The following is a 25,152-nucleotide window of genomic DNA, read 5'->3' as shown; positions in this document are numbered from 1 at the left end:
CACTGTCCTAGGACCAACAAAGACTGAGTTATGAGCAAAAATGTTTTGTAAAAGTAATGCCCTGCAAAGCACTATGGGGCGTGTTTTCGTGCCTCAAATATTGTACTGTGTTGGCTGCAATGCTCAGAACAGCCCCTAGAGGACACCCAGGGGCATGGAATTTAATAAAATATCTACTTGTCCATGGGACAGGTTACTTCTTAAATCTACTTGTCTTGTAAAAAAATTCTACTTGTCCCTTTGGTGCCATGTAGTGCGGTGACAAATTCAAAGACGTGGGTGCACTTTGTGACTTTCTTTCAGATTTGGTTCCCTAATTAGGTCTGGCGTTGACAAAGACATTTTGTTTTTATTAAACTTCTATTTCTCTCTCTATCGGCTGGCTTTACTGTGAGTGATCGCATTCTGCTCTTCCAGAAGGAGCACATTGGCACACAAAGTAGTTTGTTCAGTGGCAGGAACTACTGTGGCAATCACCGGAATAACAAAACTGGAGGGGGCCCCCTGCAAAGAGCATGGCTGTCCCCCCTCCAGACTCACTCAGGACAGGTGCTGTGTTGAGGGGGCTCCCCGGAGGTGAGGGGCTGCGGGCCCGTTGAGACACAACTGGTGGGGATGTGTGCTTTTTGAAACCAAAATCATTTTTCTTTTTCACAGTGATTGTTACAATGGTTAGGGCTTGGCAGCTCCAACAACAATAAAGGGTCACAAAAGCCATGTCAAAACAAGACACGCAGTGACAAAACCAAAATACTCACAAAAAATGTCAGATCGGTTGGCTTTGCCAGTGCTTGTTTATTTTCACCCTTCCCATAATCTTGTTGAAAATGGCTACACTGATTTTCCATTAGGAATATTTTTTGAAATACTAGCCTGCATCAACACATTTTACTAAATCACGCTTCAAAGAAATAGCACCGACAATTTCATTGTAGCGTGGTGTTATTTTTCTACTTGCATTTGCAAAGAATCATCACTCTTGCTTACAAGCTTCTGCAAACATTTGCTTCTTATCAGAGAGCATCCTGGGAGCATTATACTTAGCCTCATATTGTTCAACTTTTCAAATGTGTGTGTACCTGTTTTACTTCCCCCAGGCAGGAAGCCACTCAGGTGTTAGCCCAAAAGGGGCCTTCAAAGGCAAAGGCGCCTTTGAAGGGCAAAAGGGGTACAGTTGGGAGAAGGGCTGCTCTGTTGTTTAGGCTGGCACCACAGACCGAGAAAGTGAAGCCAGTTGTCAAACTGGTTTTCCAGGGAAGTGAAGCCCCCTTAGTAGCCACACCTCCGGGTTGGGCTAGGGAGCTCTGAATGCTAGGAGAAAGGTTCGGCCATCTTGAGAGGGAGCAGAATAGAGCATCCTGGGATAGCTAGATGCCAGACTTCCCAGAAAATGCTCATCACGAGGGAGGGAACCTGATAGCCCATTGGCTACCAACCACATCTTACCCCGACAGCATTTTCTGAGTATAAATAAGGCATCCCTGGCTGTCAGATCTCAACTGGAGTGAAACGAGGACTGAAAAAGAAATGCCCTGCTGCACCGCAGAACCAGCAAAGAGGCTGCACCAGTGTGGACAGCACCTGCTGAACCAGGTGGCTAGCAGAGGAGAGGGACTGTGCCTGCTGTAGGCTGCTTGAGAGGAAGTTGTCTCCAGAGCCTAGCCAAGAGACTCCAGGGGTTAGTGAGCTGACCTCTCGTTCACAGCACAGGAAGGCAACAGCTGAGAAGCCTGCTGGGACAAGGTGGCAGCCCAGAATCTTCAACTCGCAGCCGGCCATTGCCATGCAGCACCAGGGGCCAGGACCCACTGCACACCTGAATCCGCTGAATACAGGAATGTTGTCAAATTGTGGCTGGGACCTCTACAGGACGAGTTATTGACCCAGGAAGGATTGGAGTGTGACCATGATATGGGGTGGCTGATAGTCCAGTGGCGACCTGCACCGAGAGGACCTCAAGGGGTGTCCACTCTGTGACCAGGGCCACCTCACCCCCTTCGTGCCTGAGTAGTTGCTGCAAGTCCACTGTCTACTGCATCGCATCCACAGCATCCTTGGTGTATGTTCAGCATGCTCCATCCCTTGCATAAGGACCACTTCCAAACGAAAGCTGCGTAAAGGATAAAACTGCCTGCTGAGGTAACATTTTCTGAGGGCCCGGCTGGTCCCCCTTACTCGCTCTACTAGATCTGTGTCCCCTAAAGTGACTCTAAATGGCAGCATTACACTTAGCTTGAACTTTTTAGTGAAAAAGTTTGTAACTGTCAAATTCGTTGAATTTGACAATGCTTGTTCATGGTTGAGTGAAATAGCTTGATTTACCATAGCTTGTAAACTCTATATCTCCAAAACCCACCACTGGATCTTTTTCATTGTGGTGTGTATGTAAAAATCCATAAATTTTTTATAAATTAGTGTTTGATTTCTTTGGTGTCTTGTCGATTTCTTCACCTGTTTTGGTGCTGTTTAAATGCTATACACATGTTCCTTTCCGTGAGCTTTGCTATTCGGAGCCACAGGTACCCGGGGTTGAGCTGGAGGTTTGACAAATGAAACCGAAGAGTCCTAAAGGGGTTGGTAAGAGCATTAAACGTGAGGTTGCACAACCAGACCATATAACACACCACATTCCCCCACAGGTGGGAAGTATGGATTTTATTCTATTGCTAGCTGATTGTTGAACAGATTATAAACTTCTTTACTCCAGATGGCACAATGTATCTACAAGAGTAAAAATGCGAAAACAAAAGCCACTTAAGCAAAAATAAATGATGAGGAGCATGGCAAAACAAGGAGAATGAAAAGAATGACTGTCCCAGTTTGTGTTGTTGACCAAACCAAGGTCATGCTAAAAGTTAATGTGATGGGAAAGAATTCATCACTTGGTGTGGAATTGGACTGAGTAGGAAAAACATGCTTTTTGTGATTTGGTGTAAGCCAGTTCAATAGTTTTTGAAAAATGAAGGTTCAAACAGTAAGTATATTTCAGGCTCCAGAGGCTACACTGACCAGACTGATCAAAAGATGAGATCTGATTAGCTTCCAAAACATCAACAAGGGTGTAGCAGCAGCAATTTTAGAACTCGCGAGTCAAGACAATCACCCTGTCCTGAAAAAAAAAGTGTTACATACCCCGAGCGATAGACAGCGATTGAGAATAATTCCAGCATTCCATTCATCACCTCGTTGTTTTTGTATATTCTGCCCTAGGGGCACCGGGTATGCCCAGACGTGGGTCCTGAACTCACTGTTCCACTAGAACCAAAAGTGGCCCAGGGTTTCTTGTGTTCCGGTTCAGGGAGGACCTGGCCTGGCTGTTGCCACGAACAGCAGGGTCAAGACTGATTTGCATATGGCTGGGTACAAACTGAGGTGGCATAGTGGGCATTAATGATGGATTGGAATGAGGTCTGAGTTATTGCCAGTGGCTGAGATTAATTGAGGCATTCCATCCTTCATCATATTGTTTTTGCATCTGATGTCCTAGTGCCGGCCAGGAGTGCTTTAAAAATTGCAGGCTCTCTTGGGCCATGTATTCCATGACCCAGGAGACTTACTCCCTGCCAGATTTAAAAAATGTTTTGGGAGCTGTTGGGCTACCGTGCCAGCATCCATCCTGGGTATGATAAGAGCTGGCAATCTTTTTTTTTTTTTTAAACGAGTAACCCAGTCTCACCCAGGACACCAATAACCCTTACTGCATTTGCGGCCACCGGGTAGGCCCATGGTCCCCTGCTGTCCCACCATCTCCCCATCCAGGGAACTAGCTTACTCCTACCCGGGAGCAGCTTTCATTTTGCTCCTGCCGGCGAGAGCAATCTAGTGTTTGCTACGGCCCGGCTGGGAGCAGCTTTTCTTTCTGTTCCAATCAGGTGGGAGCAAATTACAGTGTCCCAGGGATTGGGTCACTGGGGCCATATTATGGCTCAAGCAGCAGGGCTCCCCATTCCCAAACAAATAACCAAACCAATGACCCACAGGCCCTGGCGCACCCCAGGGCTATTTTATTAAAAAAAGGGCAGGAACTCACTTTTTTAATATTTTACCACAGATCCTCTGCTTTCTGGGTAAAGGTCTAGCTTTCTGCCAAATTTGATGCAATTCCATTTATCTGTTTTGTTTTCTGTATCACTCTTCAATTTTCCTACAGAACATTCAATGGGGAAAATGTGTTTTGGTATCTCCCTTTTTCCTGGCCCAAACTTGATAGATCACCCCAGAACTTCCTGGGAAGGAACTTAGATGGATAAGAATTTTTTGGGGAACGTTTTGTTATGGAAACGTGCTCCTACCTACAACCACCCAGCAGTGACTGGAGAGCCCACTCTTTTATGAGTAGACTAGCTATAATGAGAAATAGGGTCATGCAAGGACCACAGCATTAGAGACCCAGAGAACAGGCTGGGTGTCTAGAGACCCAGAGAACAGGCTGGGTGTCTAGAGACCCAGAGAACAGGCTGGGTGTCTAGAGGCCCAGAGAACAGACAGGAGCTCTAGGGACCCAGAGAACAGGCTGGGTGTCTAGAGACCCAGAGAACAGGCTGGGTGTCTAGAGACCCAGAGAACAGGCAGGGTCTCTAGAGACCCAGAGAATAGGCAGGGTCTCTAGAGACCCAGAGAACAGGCTGGGTGTCTAGAGACCCAGAGAACAGGCTGGAGCTCTAGAGACCCAGAGAACAGGCTGGAGCTCTAGAGACCCAGAGAACAGGCTGGAGCTCTAGAGACCCAGAGAACAGGCAGGGTGTCTAGAGACCCAGAGAACAGGCTGGAGCTCTAGAGACCCAGAGAACAGGCTGGAGCTCTAGAGACCCAGAGAACAGGCAGGGTGTCTAGAGACCCAGAGAACAGGCTGGATGTCTAGAGACCCAGAGAACAGGCAGGGTCTCTAGAGACCCAGAGAACAGGCAGGGTCTCTAGAGACCCAGAGAACAGGCAGGGTGTCTAGAGACCCAGAGAACAGGCTGGAGCTCTAGAGACCCAGAGAACAGGCTGGAGCTCTAGGGACCCAGAGAACAGGCTGGGTGTCTAGAGACCCAGAGAACAGGCTGGGTGTCTAGAGACCCAGAGAACAGGCTGTAGCTCTAGAGACCCAGAGAACAGGCTGGAGCTCTAGAGACCCAGAGAACAGGCAGGGTGTCTAGAGACCCAGAGAACAGGCAGGGTGTCTAGAGACCCAGAGAACAGGCTGGAGCTCTAGAGACCCAGAGAACAGGCAGGGTGTCTAGAGACCCAGAGAACAGGCTGGATGTCTAGAGACCCAGAGAACAGGCAGGGTCTCTAGAGACCCAGAGAACAGGCAGGGTGTCTAGAGACCCAGAGAACAGGCTGGAGCTCTAGAGACCCAGAGAACAGGCTGGAGCTCTAGGGACCCAGAGAACAGGCTGGAGCTCTAGAGACCCAGAGAACAGGCTGGAGCTCTAGAGACCCAGAGAACAGGCTGGAGCTCTAGAAACCCAGAGAACAGGCTGGAGCTCTAGAGACCCAGAGAACAGGCTGGAGCTCTAGGGACCCAGAGAACAGGCAGGAGCTCTAGGGACCCAGAGAACAGGCTGGAGCTCTAGAGACCCAGAGAACAGGCTGGAGCTCTAGAGACCCAGAGAACAGGCTGGAGCTCTAGAGACCCAGAGAACAGGCTGGAGCTCTAGGGACCCAGAGAACAGGCTGGAGCTCTAGAGACCCAGAGAACAGGCTGGAGCTCTAGAGACCCAGAGAACAGGCTGGAGCTCTAGGGACCCAGAGAACAGGATGGGTGTCTGGAGACCCAGAGAACAGGCTGGGTGCCTAGAGACCCAGAGATCAGGCCTGAGCTCTAGAGACCCAGAGAACAGGCTGGAGCTCTAGGGACCCAGAGAACAGGCTGGGTGTCTGGAGACCCAGAGAACAGGCTGGAGCTCTAGAGACCCAGAGAACAGGCTGGGTGTCTAGAGACACAGAGAACAGGCTGGGTGTCTAGAGACACAGAGAACAGGCTGGAGCTCTAGAGACCCAGAGAACAGGCTGGGTGTCTAGAGACCCAGAGAACAGGCTGGAGCTCTAGAGACCCAGAGAACAGGCTGGGTGTCTATAGCCCCAGAGAACAGGCTGGAGCTCTAGAGACCCAGAGAACAGGCTGGAGCTCTAGGGACTCAGAGAACAGGCTGGAGCTCTAGAGACCCAGAGAACAGGCTGGGTGTCTGCAGACCCAATGAACAGGCTGGAGCTCTAGAGACCCAGAGAACAGGCTGGGTGTCTAGAGACCCAGAGAACAGGCTGGAGCCCTAGAGACCCAGAGAACAGGCTGGAGCTCTAGAGACCCAGAGAACAGGCAGGGCACCTTACGCAAATGACTGACTTCGATTCAGCAACACATGGAATACGCCGCCTCCATACAACTGAACGCGTACTCAGTAAAGGCATTTGTGAGGGGAATACACATAGACCTATAAAAGAGAGGAAATGAGAAGATGAGATGCTATATCAAGAATTAAGGGTACTAGAACAGTCACTCTAAACACGTATCAAACAGGGGAAGTACCCAAGACGAACAGGCTGAAACGCCGTTTGACAACAATCAAAACTAGTAGAAGGGAAAAAAAACACAGCAGAAGTATTACAAGAAAAATAATAAAACAGAGATTACTGGACCTACAACTTAAGGGGAGGTATACAACAGCATAGTACAGAAGTCAGCCATCCACAAGGAGCGCTCATAAAAGACGAAAAGTGAGAAAATGAGTGTTTTCAGGGACCTTTACCAGTATTTTTTCTCCGCAAGAGAGGAGGGTGAGACAGCAGGGAAAGAATATCTACAGTTTCTTCAGTTCTCACAGGATCAAAGAGAACAACTCCTAGAAAGACCTATAGATGCAAAGAAAAACTGGAAGCGACCAGATCACTGAACTATGGGAAGTCCCCAGGATCTGATGGACACACAGCAACTTGTGACGTATCCTTAGAAGAGGCAGAAATTGTCATGACAGACCTCTAACCCAAGAATCAGGAACTGCACCATGGAGGAAGAAGGCTGACATGACAGTCCCGAAACCAGGCTATAAATATAAAAGACCATGAAGTTGTATTGCACAATAGTTCTGCAAAACATTGAGGCAAAAATGTAACCAAAAAAGATTAGATAAATACATTCCACGGCAAATCAATGCAGACCAACGGAGATGAATTAAAGGGAGTCAAACACATGATGACACACAACACATCACTCGCAGAAACCAAATCTGGTAAAATTGATCGCAGTCAAAGCGGGATAAATCCTTTGGACAAATTAGTGAGAAGTTTTGGGGGCAACATTCCACAAATTTGTGTTCAGAAAACAATTTAGAAGCTGCACCTTTTCTGCATATAAAGGACCCAAGGCTTGAATAATGCTGAACGGGGTGAAGTTGGAGGTAATTACGCTGAAAAGGGGGAGCAACAGGGTTTCCTCCTCTCGCTTCTTCGGTTCGTGCTATCCGCTATCCATAGAGCCTTTAACAGCGACAAGACGAGAGCACCCCAATCGTCGTCGATGATGTCCTGTGCACACTGTCTGAGATCAAGAAATCACTAATCATTTTAGCCCATCAACTTGCAAAATCTGAGACGCCGACAGGATGCAAAATAAGCAAAGAAATAAAAAAAGAGATAAATAATATTTATTTCCACCGTGAAGCTCATCGACTCCAACAAGAACTGAATTTCATTTGCTACTCAGGCCTCAGCAGCACCTTATCACTGGCCGATAGGAAGGCGAGCAACTGGCCAGCCCTGAAACAAGGCCTCAAGGAGGCTTTGGCAATGAATTCCCTGCCTTTGTCATGGCTGGGAAAACGGCAGCAACAAAAATGTTCTGCCATGCTTGTTAAACCTGTTGCAAGCCCCGCCTCTCCTTATTCCATCTGAAGATACAATCAGCCTCTAGAAAAAGATGGAAAGTTTCATCTGAGGAGGTGGGAAATAATGAGCATCGAGGAAAATACTCTTGCCAAGGAGGAGTATGACAGACCTTGCCTTCCCTCATGCCTGGGATATTACCAAGCACACGTCTGAGGCTCCTTCTGGAGTGTTTACCCTGGGAGTCTGATGAGCACAGGTGGATGGGGCAGTGATGGAGGGGTCCCTGTGCGATGCTTTATGGATGCAAAGGCAATGCAGAACTAAGAATGTATACATTCGCTGTGCCATCAATACAATAATGCCAACACTGGATGCAGTGGACAGAAACTTAGGATTGACCACATGCTCCTCCCCTTCAGCCCCAGTCCATAACAACTCAGAATTCACTCTTGCTCTGCAGAGAATGATATTTCAGAGTTCGATAAAGGGAAAATGTCTCGTGCTGGATGATCTTATCAAGAAGGGAGAAATGAAACTTTTTCAATAACGCAAGAATGAGTTTAAACTCAAAGAGGATAATAAGATGCCCTATATGCAAGTAAGGCCGGACATCCAAGCCTGAAACAGAGACCATACACATTCTGAAAAATATACAAAACGGTATCACACGTCTAAAGGGGTAATCTCAAATAAGTACAAACCTTTATAAGAGGGGAAGAGAGGGTGAGAAATGAGAAGACCAAGGGCAATGGAAACAATGCTGCAAAGACACAGAAGACGGAGAATGGGAGAAGCTCTCAGAGGACACAGACGAGTCATTCACAAGGTACAAGGATACAAACTGATGTATCATCGCTACTTTACTGCGCATAAGCTGAAAGAAATCTCCGCTACCATGAAAGGGCGGTGCTGGAGATGTGGGGACGACAACAACTTGACATTGCGGACTTGGTGGAAATGCAACAGAGAGACACTTCTGGAAGGAAGTACCCAGCAGAATCAAAGCAAGAGTAGGGTTACCCATAAAAGGCACCAGATGTATTAATATTAGAGCTCAGAGAGGAGAGAGTTACAGATGTGACAGGAGGGGCATGAATATTAGTCATCCTTCTTGTAATTACTGCCAAATAAATTCCCCAGACTGGACTCTCCCACATGATGGTTCTGCAACTTAAGGTTGGCGATGGAGGAAATAATATACAAAATGGAAAAACAACATAAAAGGTTCAAACAAATATGGCAACAGGAAACGAGGGGAGACCGAGAATATCACTACTCGTTCAGAGAGGCTGTGGGCACTGAAGCTCAACTATTGACAACTGTCACAATGAACCTGAAAGGAAAAGGGACATGAGAACTGACCTCAGACAAAGCTGTGAAAGGAGGAGGAGAGGCGAGAAGTACAACAGTAAGGGGGTGAGGGGGGGGGGGGGGGGAGTCTGCTCAAAATGAATGAATAGAGATGCGAAACAACTCTGAACATCTTTAGCTGTATGGTTTGTGTTGAAGATCTGCATCATAGTTCAATAAATTGTATTAAATTGAAAGAGAACATTGGCTGATCCTTTCTAGGGTTTTCTCTGGGAGAGAGCATCCATTCAATACTACATTTCCACTCCAAACATTCCCCGGCAGGCGAGGCTTCAGTACTTTAAATACACTCTATCTGCTCCCAGCTCATCCTGTGTGCAGGACTCAAGGCAATGGATGTCAACCTTCTCAGCAGTAAGAGGGACTTTGATAATAGATGGGGTGGGTTTTCCAACTCACGTTTGAGGTCATGGTCTTTATTCGCTGCCTGATTTGGTTTACTGTTAACGGAGGTCTTTGCGTGTCATTTTTGTAAAGTTGTTCTGGTTTCTTGTCATCTTGCTGTAATAGAGAGAGAGAAACAAAGTGTGTAATCAAACAATGCATACTTTTAAAACAAGATACTGAAGATACTGCTGTTCAAAAACCTTCATCCCAGACTGGCCCGTAAATCAGATGTAATATTAGGCTGCAACCTTCCTACTGAAACACTAAGGTAACATACTACGACGGAGGAATTACAAAGCTTTACAGGCCATTTCTTCTACAACCATACTACGGTGAGTCACTGGAAGAGAGGAAGTGTGAGCGACAGCGATTATGTGATCTGAACACGTGCAAATCTCTACTGTACCTCTTATTACAAGAGGTCAGGCCTGAAAAACCACTGAACACCTGCAATGTCGATGCACCTACAACAGTCCTATTGTGCCTCTTACTACAAGAGGTCAAGCCGAAACAACCACTGACACCTGCAATGTTAATGCACCTACAACAGTCCTACTAAGCCTCTCACTACAAGAGGTCAAGCCGAAACAACCACTGACACCTGCAACGTCAATGCACCTACAACAGTCCTACTGAGCCTCTCACTACAAGAGGTCAAGCCCAAACAACCGCTGAACACCTGAAATGTCAATGCACCTATGTAGGAGGCTGGACTGGCTTGTAGTGAGTACCAAGGGGTACTTGCACCTTGCACCAGGCCCAGTTATCCCTTATTAGTGTATAGGGTGTCTAGCAGCTTAGGCTGATAGATAATGGTAGCTTAGCAGAGCAGCTTAGGCTGAACTAGGAGACGTGTGAAGCTACCACAGTACCACAAGTGTCACTTGCACAATATCATAAGAAAACACAATACACAGTTATACTAAAAATAAAGATACTTTATTTTTATGACAATATGCCAAAGTATCTTAGAGTGTACCCTCAGTGAGAGGATAGGAAATATACACAAGATATATGTACACAATACCAAAAATATGCAGTATAGTCTTAGAAAACAGTGCAAACAATGTATAGTTACAATAGGATGCAATGGGAACACATAGGGATGGGGCAACACAAACCATATACTCCAAAAGTGGAATGCGAACCACGAATGGACCCCAAACCTATGTGACCATGTAGAGGGTCGCTGGGACTATTAGAAAATAGTGAGAGTTAGAAAATTAGCCCTCCCCAAGACCCTGAAAAGTGAGTGCAAAGTGCACTAAAGTTCCCCCAAAGACAAAGAAGTCGTGATAGAGGAATAATGCAGGAAAGACACAAACCAACAATGCAACAACTATGGATTTCCAATCTAGGGTACCTGTGGAACAAGGGGACCAAGTCCAAAAGTCACAAGCAAGTCGGAGATGGGCATATGCCCAGGAAATGCCAGCTGTGGATGCAAAGAAGCTTCTACTGGACAGAAGAAGCTGAGGTTTCTGCAGGAACGAAAAGGGCTAGAGACTTCCCCTTTGGTGGACGAATTCCTCTCGCAGTGGAGAGTTGTGCAGACGTGTTTTCCCGCCAAAAGAACGCCAACAAGCCTTGCTAGCTGCAAATCGTGCGGTTAGCGTTTTTGGATGCTGCTGTGGCCCAGGAGGGACCAGAAGTTCACAAATTGGACCAGGAGGTAGAGGGTACGTCGAGCAAGACGAGGAGCCCTCTTAGCAGCAGGTAGCACCTAGAGAAGTGCCAGAAACAGGCACTACAAGGATGCATGAAACGGTGCTCACCCGAAGTTACACAAAGGAGTCCCACGTCGCCGGAGACCAACTTAGAAAGTCGTGCAATGCAGGTTAGAGTGCCGTGGACCCAGGCTTGGCTGTGCACAAAGGATTTCTGCCGGAAATGCACAGGGGCCGGAGTAGCTGCAAAAGTCGCGGTTCCCAGCAATGCAGTCTGGCGTGGGGAGGCAAGGACTTACCTCCACCAAACTTGGACTGAAGAGTCACTGGACTGTGGGGGTCACTTGGACACAGTTGCTGGATTCGAGGGACCTTGCTCGTCGTGCTGAGAGGAGACCCAAGGGACCGGTAATGCAGCTTTTTGGTGCCTGCGGTTGCAGGGGGAAGATTCCGTCGACCCACGGGAGATTTCTTCGGAGCTTCTGGTGCAGAGAGGAGGCAGACTACCCCCACAGCATGAACAAGCAGGAAAACAGTTGAGAAGGCGGCAGGATCAGCGTTACAGAGTTGCAGTATTCGTCTTAGCTACTTTGTTGCAGTTTTGCAGGCTTCCAGCACGGTCAGCAGTCGATTCCTTATCAGAAGGTGAAGAGAGAGATGCAGAGGAACTCGGATGAGCTCTTGCATTCGTTATCTAAAGTTTCCCCAGAGACAGAGACCCTAAATAGCCAGAAAAGAGGGTTTGGCTACCTAGGAGAGAGGATAGGCTACTAACACCTGAAGGAGCCTATCAGAAGGAGTCTCTGACGTCACCTGGTGGCACTGGCCACTCAGAGCAGTCCAGTGTGCCAGCAGCACCTCTGTTTCCAAGATGGCAGAGGTCTGGAGAACACTGGAGGAGCTCTGGACACCTCCCAGGGGAGGTGCAGGTCAGGGGAGTGGTCACTCCCCTTTCCTTTGTCCAGTTTCGCGCCAGAGCAGGGCTAAGGGGTCCCTGAACCGGTGTAGACTGGCTTATGCAGAATTGGGCACATCTGTGCCCAACAAAGCATTTCCAGAGGCTGGGGGAGGCTACTCCTCCCCTGCCTTCACACCATTTTCCAAAGGGAGAGGGTGTAACACCCTCTCTCAGAGGAAGTCCTTTGTTCTGCCATCCTAGGACAAGCCTGGCTTGACCCCAGGGGGGCAGAAACCTGTCTGAGGGGTTGGCAGCAGCAGCAGCTGCAGTGAAACCCCAGAAAAGGCAGTTTGGCAGTACCAGGGTCTGTGCTACAGACCACTGGGATCATCGAATTGTGCCAACAATGCCAGGATGGCATAGAGGGGGCAATTACATGATCTTAGACATGTTACATGGCCATATTCAGAGTTACCATTGTGAAGCTACATATAGGTATTGACCTATATGTAGTGCACGCGTGTAATGGTGTCCCCGCACTCACAAAGTTCAGGGAATTGGCTCTGAACAATGTGGGGGCACCTTGGCTAGTGCCCGGGTGCCCTCACACTAAGTAACTTTGCACCTAACCTTTACCAGGTAAAGGTTAGACATATAGGTGACTTATAAGTTACTTAAGTGCAGTGTAAAATGGCTGTGAAATAACGTGGACGTTATTTCACTCAGGCTGCAGTGGCAGGCCTGTGTAAGAATTGTCAGAGCTCCCTATGGGTGGCAAAAGAAATGCTGCAGCCCATAGGGATCTCCTGGAACCCCAATACCCTGGGTACCTCAGTAGCATATACTAGGGAATTATAAGGGTGTTCCAGAAAGCCAATGTAAATTGGTAAAATTGGTCACTAGCCTGTTAGTGACAATTTAGAAAGAAATGAGAGAGCATAACCACTGAGGTTCTGATTAGCAGAGCCTCAGTGAGACAGTTAGTCACTACACAGGTAACACATTCAGGCACACTTATGAGCACTGGGGCCCTGGCTGGAAGGGTCCCAGTGACACATACAACTAAAACAACATATATACAGTGAAAAATGGGGGTAACATGCCAGGCAAGATGGTACTTTCCTACACCCAGGGAACAGTTTAAATGGTTGTTACAGCAAAAAGATGAAAGTCTGCAATCCTCAAACCCCTCAGATGGGACACCTGAGACAAGGCCATTTTGTGGCTGTAGTGGGTATGTACAACCAAATAAAGTAAAATCTAGATTTCCTTCCAATCAAAAATTAGTATCATTATGGGCAGAGACTGCAGCAAAAACAGGTTGCGTTGCTGATGATTCATCCTGACACCTTTTCTCAAAGCTGTAGGAGGCTGGACTGGTTTGTAGTGAGTACCAAGGGGTACTTGCACCTTGCACCAGGCCCAGTTATCCCTTATTAGTGTATAGGGTGTCTAGCAGCTTAGGCTGATAGATAATGGTAGCTTAGCAGAGCAGCTTAGGCTGAACTAGGAGACGTGTGAAGCTACTACAGTACCACTTAGTGTCATATGCACAATATCATAAGAAAACACAATACACAGTTATACTAAAAATAAAGGTACTTTATTTTTATGACAATATGCCAAAGTATCTTAGAGTGTACCCTCAGTGAGAGGATAGGAAATATACACAAGATATATATACACAATAGCAAAAATATGCAGTATAGTCTTAGAAAACAGTGCAAACAATGTATAGTTACAATAGGATGCAATGGGGAAACATAGGGATAGGGGCAACACAAACCATATACTCCAAAAGTGGAATGCGAACCACGAATGGACCCCAAACCTATGTGACCTTGTAGAGGGTCGCTGGGACTATTAGAAAATAGTGAGAGTTAGAAAAATAACCCTCCCCAAGACCCTGAAAAGTGAGTGCAAAGTGCACTAAAGTTCCCCTAAGGACAAAGAAGTCGTGTTAGAGGAATAATGCAGGAAAGACACAACCCAGCAATGCAACAACTGTGGATTTCCAATCTAGGGTACCTGTGGAACAAGGGGACCAAGTCCAAAAGTCACAAGCAAGTCGGAGATGGGCAGATGCCCAGGAAATGCCAGCTGCGGGTGCAAAGAAGCTTCGACTGGACAGAAGAAGCTGAGGTTTCTGCAGGAACAAAAAGGGCTAGAGACTTCCCCTTTGGTGGACGGATCCCTCTCGCATTGAAGAGTTGTGCAAAAGTGTTTTCCCGCCAAACGGACACCAACAAGCCTTGCTAGGCGCAAATCGTGCGTTTGGCATATTTGGACGCTGCTGGGGCCCAGGAGGGACCAGGAGGTCGCAAATTGGACCTGAAGAGAGAGGGTACGTCGAGCAAGACAAAGAACCCTCACTGAAGCAGGTAGCACCCGGAGAAGTGCCAGAAACAGGCACTACAAGGATGCGTGAAATGGTGCTCGCCGAAGTTGCACAAAGGAGTCCCACGTCGCCGGAGACCAACTTAGAAACTCGTGCAATGCAGGTTAGAGTGCCGTGGACCCAGGCTTGGCTGTGCACAAAGGATTTCCGCCGGAAGTGCAGAGGGGCCGGAGTAGCTGCAAAGTCGCGGTTCCCAGCAATGCAGCCCAGCGAGGTGAGGCAAGGACTTACCTCCACCAAACTTGGGCTGAAGAGTCACTGGACTGTGGGGGTCACTTGGACAGCGTCGCTGGATTCGAGGGACCTCGCTCATCGTGCTGAGAGGAGACCCAAGGGACCGGTAATGCAGCTTTTTGGTGCCTGCGGTTGCAGGGGGAAGATTCCGTCGACCCACGGGAGATTTCTTCGGAGCTTCTGGTGCAGAGAGGAGGCAGGCTACCCCCACAGCATGCACAAGCAGGAAAACAGTCGAGAAGGCGGCAGGATCAGCGTTACAGAGTTGCAGTAGTCGTCTTTGCTAGTATGTTGCAGGTTTGCAGGCTTCCAGCGCGGTCAGCGGTCGTTTCCTTATCAGAAGGTGAAGAGAGAGATGCAGAGGAACTCGGATGAGCTCTTGCATTCGTTATCTAAAGTTTCCCCAGAGACAGAGACCCTAAATAGCCAGAAAAGAGGGTTTGGCTACCTAGGAGAGAGGATAGGCTACTAACACCTGAAGGAGCCTATCAGCAGGAGTCTCTGACGTCACCTGGTGGCACTGGCCACTCAGAGCAGTCCAGTGTGCCAGCAGCACCTCTGTTTCCAAGATGGCAGAGGTCTGGAGCACACTGGAGGAGCTCTGGACACCTCCCAGGGGAGGTGCAGGTCAGGGGAGTGGTCACTCCCCTTTCCTTTATCCAGTTTCGCGCCAGAGCAGGGGCTAAGGGGTCCCTGAACCGGTGTAGACTGGCTTATGCAGAATTGGGCACATCTGTGCCCAACAAAGCATTTCCAGAGGCTGGGGGAGGCTACTCCTCCCCTGCCTTCACACCATTTTCCAAAGGGAGAGGGTGTCACACCCTCTCTCAGAGGAAGTTCTTTGTTCTGCCATCCTGGGCCAGGCCTGGCTGGACCCCAGGAGGGCAGCTGCCTGTCTGAGGGGTTGGCAGCAGCAGCAGCTGCAGTGAAACCCCAGGAAGGGCAGTTTGGCAGTACCAGGGTCTGTGCTACAGACCACTGGGATCATGGGATTGTGCCAACTATGCCAGGATGGTATAGAGGGGGCAATTCCATGATCATAGACATGTTACATGGCCATATTCGGAGTTACCATGGTGAAGCTACATATAGGTAGTGACCTATATGTAGTGCACGCGTGTAATGGTGTCCCCGCACTCACAAAGTTCAGGGAATTGGCTCTGAACAATGTGGGGGCACCTTGGCTAGTGCCAGGGTGCCCTCACACTAAGTAACTTTGCACCTAACCTTTACCAGGTAAAGGTTAGACATATAGGTGACTTATAAGTTACTTAAGTGCAGTGTAAAATGGCTGTGAAATAACGTGGACGTTATTTCACTCAGGCTGCAGTGGCAGGCCTGTGTAAGAATTGTCAGAGCTCCCTATGGGTGGCAAAAGAAATGCTGCAGCCCATAGGGATCTTCTGGAACCCCAATACCCTGGGTACCTCAGTACCATATACTAGGGAATTATAAGGGTGTTCCAGTAAGCCAATGTAAATTGGTATAAATGGTCACTAGCCTGTTAGTGACAATTTGGAAAGAAATGAGAGAGCATAACCACTGAGGTTCTGATTAGCAGAGCCTCAGTGAGACAGTTAGTCACTACACAGGTAACACATTCAGGCACACTTATGAGCACTGGGGCCCTGGGTTACCAGGGTCCCAGTGACACATACAACTAAAACAACATATATACAGTGAAAAATGGGGGTAACATGCCAGGCAAGATGGTACTTTCCTACAAAAGCCCACGAAATATCAACTACCCCCCATTAGAACACATCTGTATGACAGCATCTAAAAGAGGGAGTCATGACAACGGTAGAGGGGTCTACGATTATTGAAGTACACTCTTGTGGAAAGCTTTTTTGGGAGCTGATAGGAGGAGAAATATTGGGCCTTAAGAGATAAAATGGTCTGGATTGACTCTGCGCTTCATACCCATCCACTATTCCTAGTTGATCCCAAAGCCCCACATCCACCAGTTCAAGGACAGGGCAGCGTTGCTCAGGAGACAACACATCACCAAAAGTGCAAAGTTTTAGTGATCTTTTTGACGCTGAAGTCTGTGATAAACCAATGTTGGCAATTTCAAAGACCCAACAATAAAAAAGGCAAACATGAAAGAATAGGAGGCAGCCCTGACTGGTGCCACAAGAGAGACAATCCTTTACTGCACTAGATTATGTTCTCAGGGTCATGAAAGTGAGCGTAAACCGGAAGCATAAACCAGGGGCCGAAGTAGTGGACTTCTCAGATATGGAAGTCTAGTCAACCAGCTCAAAGGCCCCTTCAGCATTCACAGATGGAACTGAGAAATGTACCACTGTCCCTTCCAATGTCTATTGTGTTAAGCACTGTCCCACAGTATCAGACGTTACTGAACTCAGGTTTACATCAGACTAGCTGTGGCGCAAGACGTCCTGCCTTCCCAGGGTTTAGATCAGCAAGTGTTAATTCTGCCATAGTGACTGTGCCATGACCAGTGTCTTACAGAGTTTAACAGGGTGGTCAAAAGATCACCCAATGTCCACTTAAATACTCTTTAATATGGAGATGGGAGTTCATCCAGTCAGTGTAGGGCACAAATGGGCATGAAAACTTGGCCAGTGGTAATCCGTTGTTCAAAGCTATCCTTATCCCATGCCTAAACCTAGAGAACTAAAGGACGGTAACATTTATGTACATAATCATCAATCTATTATTATATAACAAGGACAAACAGTAAACGTTAGTAGTTTGCACCCTTCGTCTCAGTGGCTGACTCCATCAGGACCCACCATTTCAGCAACATAACTAATGTCCTGGGCAATACTTGGCTCATGCCCTAACAGCCAATCTGTTTTAATATTCTGGAGTAATGATGATGGGGCGAATATAGCCATGACCCTCGTGGCCTTAACAATCAAGAACAAATGCGAGAACCTGTTCAAACCAGTCGATTGTTAATTTTTGCGAGGCTGTAGATTCATGGATTTCCTCAAGCACCTGTATCAGGCCTTCGAGGCAGACCTTCTCACTCTGTATTTTTCTCTACTCTTGCTGAGATGATCTTCCTCGATTTCAGCCTTCAAAGACACACAAAATGATTTCCAGAAGCCCTCATCAGATATGCTACTGGCAGAATAATTAGCCACAGTACCCTCATGGACTTTACCTCAAATACCCTTATGGCTTGGACAGATGATTCTTTGAACAAATTCTTATTATAAATCTCCTTCACTCCCTTGTAGGAGGCTGGACTGGCTTGTAGTGAGTACCAAGGGGTACTTGCACCTTGCACCAGGCCCAGTTATCCCTTATTAGTGTATAGGGTGTCTAGCAGCATAGGCTGATAGATAATGGTAGCTTAGCAGAGCAGCTTAGGCTGAACTAGGAGACGAGTGAAGCTCCTACAGTACCACTAGTGTCACTTGCACAATATCATAAGAAAACACAATACACAGATATACTAAAAATAAAGGTACTTTATTTTTATGACAATATGCCAAAGTATCTCAGAGTGTACCCTCAGTATGAGGATAGCAAATATACACAAGATATATGTACACAATACCAAAAATATGCAGTATAGTCTTAGAAAACAGTGCAAACAATGTATAGTTACAATAGGATGCAATGGGGACACATAGGGATAGGGGCAACACAAACCATATACTCCAAAAGTGGAATGCGAACCACGAATGGACCCCAAACCTATGTGACCTTGTAGAGGGTCGCTGGGACTATTAGAAAATAGTGAGGGTTAGAAAAATAGCCCACCCCAAGACCCTGAAAAGTGAGTGCAAAGTGCACTAAAGTTCCCCAAAGGACATAGAAGTCGTGATAGGGGAATTCTGCAGGAAAGACACAAACCAGCAATGCAACAACGATGGATTTCCAGTCGAGGGTACCTGTGGAACAAGGGGACCAAGTCCAAAAGTCACAAACAAGTCGGAGATGGGCAGATGCCCAGGAAATGCCAGCTGTGGGTGCAAAGAAGCTACTACTGGACAGTAGAAGCTGAGGTTTCTGCAGGAACGACAAGGGCTAGAGACTTCCCCTTTGGAGGACAGATTCCTCATGCCATGGGGAGACGTGCAGAAGTATTTTCCCGCCGAAAGACCACCAACAAGCCTTGCTAGCTGCAAATCTTACGGTTAGAGTTTTTGGATGCTGCTGTGGCCCAGGAGGGACCAGGATGTCGCCAATTGCGTCAGGGGACAGAGGAGATGTCGCGCAAGACAAGGAGCCCTCTCAGCAGCAGGCAGCACCCGGACAAGTGCCAGAAACCGGCACTACGAGGATGCGTGAAACGGTGCTCACCCGAAGTTGCACAAAGGAGTCCCAAGTCGCCGGAGACAAACTTAGAAAGTTGTGCAATGCAGGTTAGAGTGCTGTAGACCCAGGCTTGGCTGTGCACCAAGGATTTCCTCCGGAAGTGCACAGAGGCCGGAGTAGCTGCAAAAGTCGCGGTTCCCAGCAATGCAGTCTGGCGTGGGGAGGCAAGGACTTACCTCCACCAAACTTGGACTGAAGAGTCACTGGACTGTGCGGGTCACTTGGACACAGTTGCTGGATTCGAGGGACCTCGCTCGTCGTGCTGAGAGGAGACCCAAGGGACCGGTAATGCAGTTCTTTGGTGCCTGCGGTTGCAGGGGGAAGATTCCGTCGACCCACGGGAGATTTCTTCAGAGCTTCTAGTGCAGAGAGGAGGTAGACTACCCCGACAGCATGCACCACCAGGAAAACAGTCGAGAAGGCCGCAGGATCAGCGTTACAGAGTTGCAGTAGTCGTCTTTGCTACTTTGTTGCAGTTTTGCAGGCTTCCAGCGCGGTCAGCAGTTGATTCCTTGGCAAGAGGTGAAGAGAGAGATGCAGAGGAACTCGGATGAGCTCTTGCATTCGTTATCTAAGGAAATCCCCAAAGCAGAGACCCTAAATAGCCAGAGAAGAGGGTTTGGCTACCTAGGAGAGAGGATAGGCTAGCAACACCTGAAGGAGCCTATCACAAGGAGTCTCTGACGTCACCTTGTGGCCCTGGCCACTCAGAGCAGTCCAGTGTGCCAGCAGCACCTCTGTTTCCAAGATGGCAGAGGTCTGGAGCACACTGGAGGAGCTCTGGACACCTCCCAGGGAGGTGCAGGTCAGGGGAGTGGTCACTCCCCTTTCCTTTGTCCAGTTTCACGCCAGAGCAGGGCTAAGGGGTCCCTGAACCGGTGTAGACTGGCTTATGCAGAAATGGGCACCAAATGTGCCCATGAAAGCATTTCCAGAGGCTGGGGGAGGCTACTCCTCCCCTGCCTTCACACCATTTTCCAAAGGGAGAGGGTGTAACACCCTCTCTCAGAGGAAGTCCTTTGTTCTGCCATCCTGGGACAAGCCTGGCTTGACCCCAGGAGGGCAGAAACCTGTCTGAGGGGTTGGCAGCAGCAGCAGCTGCAGTGAAACCCCAGGAAAGGCAGTTTGGCAGTACCAGGGTCTGTGCTACAGACCACTGGGATCATGGGATTGTGCCAACTATGCCAGGATGGCATAGAGGGGGCAATTCCATGATCATAGACATGTTACATGGCCATATTCGGAGTTACCATTGTGAAGCTACATATAGGAAGTGACCTATATGTAGTGCACGCGTGTAATGGTGTTCCCGCACTCACAAAGTCTGGGGAATTGGCCCTGAACAATGTGGGGGCACCTTGGCTAGTTCCAGGGTGCCCTCACAGTAAGTAACTTTGCACCTCACCTTTACCAGGTGTCTTATCCAGGTGGCTGGTTCACCTGTGCGGTATAAGTCAATAAGGACGCTCAATGAAGGACCCCACGCAAATTATAAATACAATTTAGCTTTACTAGAATTGCAGGTAAAAATGTAAGCATTTAGCACATTACTAATAGTAGAATTAGAATAGCAATGAAAAAGCATCTATTTATATATATATATATATAGGCAACTAATTAATTGACAGATATGTCTTGATTAACTGTACACTAAAATGCATTGCACTACAATATTCAGGAATACGTCAGGTAAGCTTTGATGTACTGCACACCAAAATGCATGTTTCAGTTATTGCAGCAGTTCACACTAATAGGTTTAGAAAGCAGAATAAAAAAACGAGTTCAATACTTCAGGTTATAAACACAGTGCAGGCATAAATAATCAGTCATAATAATAGAGCAGAGAAACAAAGGTGTTTTATCCCTGTGTGGAAACTTAACTTAATCCACGACATGCTGGGGAGCCCTCTACCGCCTGCTTGGACCTCTCTCCATCCAAATCCAGATTTGTGGATCTGCTCATTTCTGGTTTTCCTCTTTTTCTAACAATACATCCTCCTTTCTAAAAGGCCCTTTCGATTCACCTCCCCCAAGTCAATTCTTGAGTTCCAGAGGGATCGTCATTATCACCTATTTAACAATTGCACACCTCCTCATTAGCATCATTCGATCTTTTAGCCTGGACTGCTTGCCATATGCGGATGACACAAGGCTGCTCTTTAGACCGGACTGTCTGCAGGAAGAAATGCAGCATCCTTTCCAATTTTGCTTCTGAGCCATCCAAAATGGATGCGGTTGAATATGTTAAAGCTAATCACTACAAGACGGAGGTGTTAACGTGTGCTCTAGAGTATTTGTGGTATGTCGGTTTATGGCTGAGCCATCTGGGCGCGGTCGCCCTGTCCGGTCAATGTAGTCATGCATTTGAGCTTCCAACTTGACGAGGATCTTTCATTAGAGAAGGGGGTCAACTCACTAACCAACTTACATGAATTTTTCACATAAAACTATTGAAACTGATTTTCAACTGATTCTTCAGAAAATGAAGGCAACAGTGGCAGGCACAGTCATTCCATGGCAGGCGCAGTCATTCCATGGCAGGCGCAGTCATTCCATGGCAGACGCAGAGATTCTATCTACACTTTATTACTCAACTGCCTGTGATGTGGGCTTCCCGGAAAAACTATTTCCAATCTACAATCCTTTCAAAATATGGTGATGAAATTAGTCCATGTGATAGGTAAAACTGAGCAAGTAACTGAAGCCCATCTTAAATTACACTGGCCGCCAGGGGAAGAGGAGTGTGTAAACCTCTATTACACTGCACTAGTGTCCTACATTTAGGCTGTAACATCATGTCCCTCTTCTGAGTTTTGGATGTTTTTAGCTGTGCACGTCTTCAAAGCGCAGCCTGTGGACTCACTGCACCTAAACCCATCTAGCTTTGTAATATCTTCATCCTTTCTGAAAACACCGGAAACATATTTGTTTTAGTAGCATACACTCTTCTTGGCATGTGGCAGTCCTAGCGCCAAGATATCTCCGGGAGAATGTATAAGACTCATTCATTCTTTCGGCTGAATGCATAAAGGAATCTGCATCTCCTCCCTTCACAAGATGCCTGTAATTAAGAGGGCCCCAGAGAGACACAGGGTTAGAGCCTTCTGTAATGTGGGGGGTACAAACGCTCAGGTAATGCCACAGCAGAGGGCTGCGCCACGAAGCTAGTGGTGTATGAAAAGCCTGAGTGCCAGTTATCCCAGCGAGGACATAGAACCGAGGCCCAGCATACGTACAGCAGCAAGCAATCAGAAATGGACTGAATTGCACTCCCTGCATAAGTGTTGCTCTTCCTCATTCTTGGAGGGGAGGGAGTAACACATAGTTTCCATAGACTCCACATTCACTACAAGCGCTCCTGCAGGGAAGGCTCCGGTAAAAAGGCCTGCGCGGAGCAGGGAAAGGGCTGGAGAAAGGGTTGGGTTCTACGGTGCCTCCTCCAGCTTTCTCTAGGTTTGAAGGCCCATCAGAAGATAAGGAGATATACCTTCTCCGCTCTGGTGATAGCCTGCAGGGAGGGCACCGGCAGGTCTCATGGGGGATGCATAACGGAAACCTCAGGCCAAGACTGTGGTCTTCAGTAGCAAATACCAGGGCACATAAGCTTTGAGCCCTGATTTCAGAGAAAAGAAAAAAATCCCCCCTATGCACCTCTCCCCAAAGGCCCTCACAGGCAGACAGGGTCAGGTGATCCACTCTGCTCATGGAAGCGGAGTGGCGTGGAAGGCAACGACACCCTGGGGTTGGCACAGTTCCATGACCCTTTTGGCAATCATGTTGTCATGGGTGGGGGTGGCAAGATAACAGCTCAGGGGTGCAAGATGGAGCACAGAGCAGCATCTCAGACAGCTATCTCTTCCAAATGGTGCCATATTAGGCTGGTGAATGTGGTGCCTGGAGTCAAGCAGCCCCAAAGCTGGAAAAGCTGCACTGGCTCAATGCTGGGGATCACCTGCTTGCTCCTCTGCCCCCCACTGTCTGCTACCCTTGTCGCCAGCTGCAAGGAAAGGGGAGAATGTGTCCTTCAGGGTGCAGGAACTTGGAAATGAAATAACCCAATAGCTTATCTGCATGGCTATGTCGTCCATTTAGATAGATTTTCTACTCTGCTCTGTATTACTATGGAAGAATATTTGTGATGACATTAGCCTGGGATGTGCTTTCATAAATGTATTCTACTGTGTGGAAAACATACAATTTAAAACGTGTTACAACAAGAGTGAAGCCAGCTTTGCGGAGATGCAGCCATGGGGGCTTTCGTCAATGGTGAATTAGCTAAGTGAGGGACTGAAGATGATTTATCCATTTACAAAGTGTTGTTAAATCAGGCCCTGCATGTGCTGAGCTAGGCAAGGGCTCATCATATATTGATTAACTACTTCAACATGCACCCACAGCTTTCAGCAGCTTCTACTGGAACGCAGCAGGGTACATTCCCGTTAGTGGTTTATAAAAATTGGGGTAACATCAAACTTTCCAACTCCTGAATGGCACAAATCGCCTCCTCCTTACTTCGACAAACACCGAACATGCCCAACTTGGTACCATTTCTCTGCAGCCTTCCTTCCTCGCAACCACATCACAAAGATCATGAGGAATTTACCTTCTGAATGATGTCTGTAGGACTGCGACGTGAGCTGGATTCATCATCAGACGTTGACAAACCCCTGCTGCTTTCCTCGCCATCGCTTAAAGCAAGAACAGAGGAATGTTTACTCCAGATCTTGTTGGCTGCCCCTAAACACGATGCAGTATGCAGCCTTGATCAACAGAATGAGAAACGTACAATGGGCTGAGTGGACATCTCTTCGCCTCTTCCATTAGGGTCAAGGTAAAGGTACCAGTTTTGAGCAGTGGGAATCCTTTACTGCTCAGCTTCAAACTTTCCCCGTGTTGTGGGTTTCTATGTCCCTTGCCCACCTTCCCCTGAGGATCACTGGTGACCCCTGCTTTGCACACGAGCATTTTGAAGTGTAACTGCAGTTACTCCAGTTTTAATCACTGGAAAACACTATGGGCCTCATTTTGACCTAGGCAGTCTTTTGACAAGGCCGCTGAGGTACGCCGTGCTGAAGACAGCACAGCGTATTAGGACTGCTGGTGACCCTCCGCCCTTTTCCGGACGGAGAGCCGCCAGCAGCCATACTGGCGGTCGGTGGTGAAGTGGAGGCTGCTCCACCTCCACCGCCACGTCATCAGCACACCGCCCACCGAATCCCAACCCAGGATTCGGCGTGGCGGTGTTCTGGTGACGGGGAGCTGGCGGCAGAGCAGCCCCCATGGATCCCGTACCCTCCCGGAGGATCACAGGACCAGGTAAGGTGATAGTCCGTTAGGGGAGTGGGGTGTGGGGGTATTGTGTGTTGTGTGCGTGCATGGGGGTGTGCGTGTGAGTGTGTAGAGGGGGTGTCTGAGTGCGTGTATGCATGCGGGGTGTGTTGTGTGTATGGGAAATGTGTGAGCATATCTCTGTGTGTATGTCTGTGTGTATGTCTGCGTGTATGTGTGCATGTTTGTGTAGTTGGTGTGTGAGTGTGCATATAGGGGGGTGGAGGGGGTATATGTCAATGTTGGGGGGCGTTGGGGAGGGGGGTCCTGCCACCTTTGAGGGGTGGTAGGGGGGTCGTGGGTGTGATGGGAGGACTCTGGGGAGGGGGAGGTGGGGGGTGAGACCCCTAACAGAACCCCACAAAATCCATGGCGGTATGTGGGATAGTGAGACCACCAGCAGTGTAGTGACAGCCGCCGGGCTGGAGACCAAAGTCTCCAGCCCAGCGGTTGTAACCACCCTTGCAGTCGCAGTGGAGAAGTGGCGGTTTGGAATGGCGGTGACCGCCATGCTTGTAATGTCATTTTTTTTACCGCCGGCCTGTTGGCGGTATTACCGCCACTTCTCCACCGACCGCCGGGGTTGTAATGAGGGCTATATTTTGGCCAAACATTTGACTAGATCTTACTTTAAATGTTACCATTTTACAAAGTGGGGACCAGGGAGACCTTTCGGAGACATGTTTCTCGGTGGGAATTGGTCTGCTTATGAACATCGATCTCCACAACACTGATCCTGCGCAATGGGTGCTAGTGAA

The 25,152-nt window shown here is 48.1% G+C and overlaps 1 protein-coding gene across 1 annotated transcript in view; it reads right to left on the bottom strand.

The window, feature by feature from the left end:
* Nucleotides 1-22,907: 22,907 nt before the first annotated feature.
* Nucleotides 22,908-25,152, bottom strand: part of LOC138288056 (nucleophosmin-like) — a 248,665-nt gene continuing 246,420 nt past the window's right edge. The window contains exons 7-8 of the mRNA XM_069229299.1: nucleotides 23,670-23,754; nucleotides 22,908-23,063 (exon numbers count right to left, since the gene is read on the bottom strand). Coding sequence (XP_069085400.1) covers nucleotides 22,908-23,063; nucleotides 23,670-23,754 — 241 coding nt within the window. The remainder of the gene's footprint in view (nucleotides 23,064-23,669; nucleotides 23,755-25,152) is intronic.

Source organism: Pleurodeles waltl, chromosome 1_1 (genome assembly GCF_031143425.1).
Source record: "Pleurodeles waltl isolate 20211129_DDA chromosome 1_1, aPleWal1.hap1.20221129, whole genome shotgun sequence".
Classification (NCBI taxonomy): domain Eukaryota; kingdom Metazoa; phylum Chordata; class Amphibia; order Caudata; family Salamandridae; genus Pleurodeles; species Pleurodeles waltl.
This window is presented reverse-complemented; position numbering and strand designations above follow the sequence as displayed.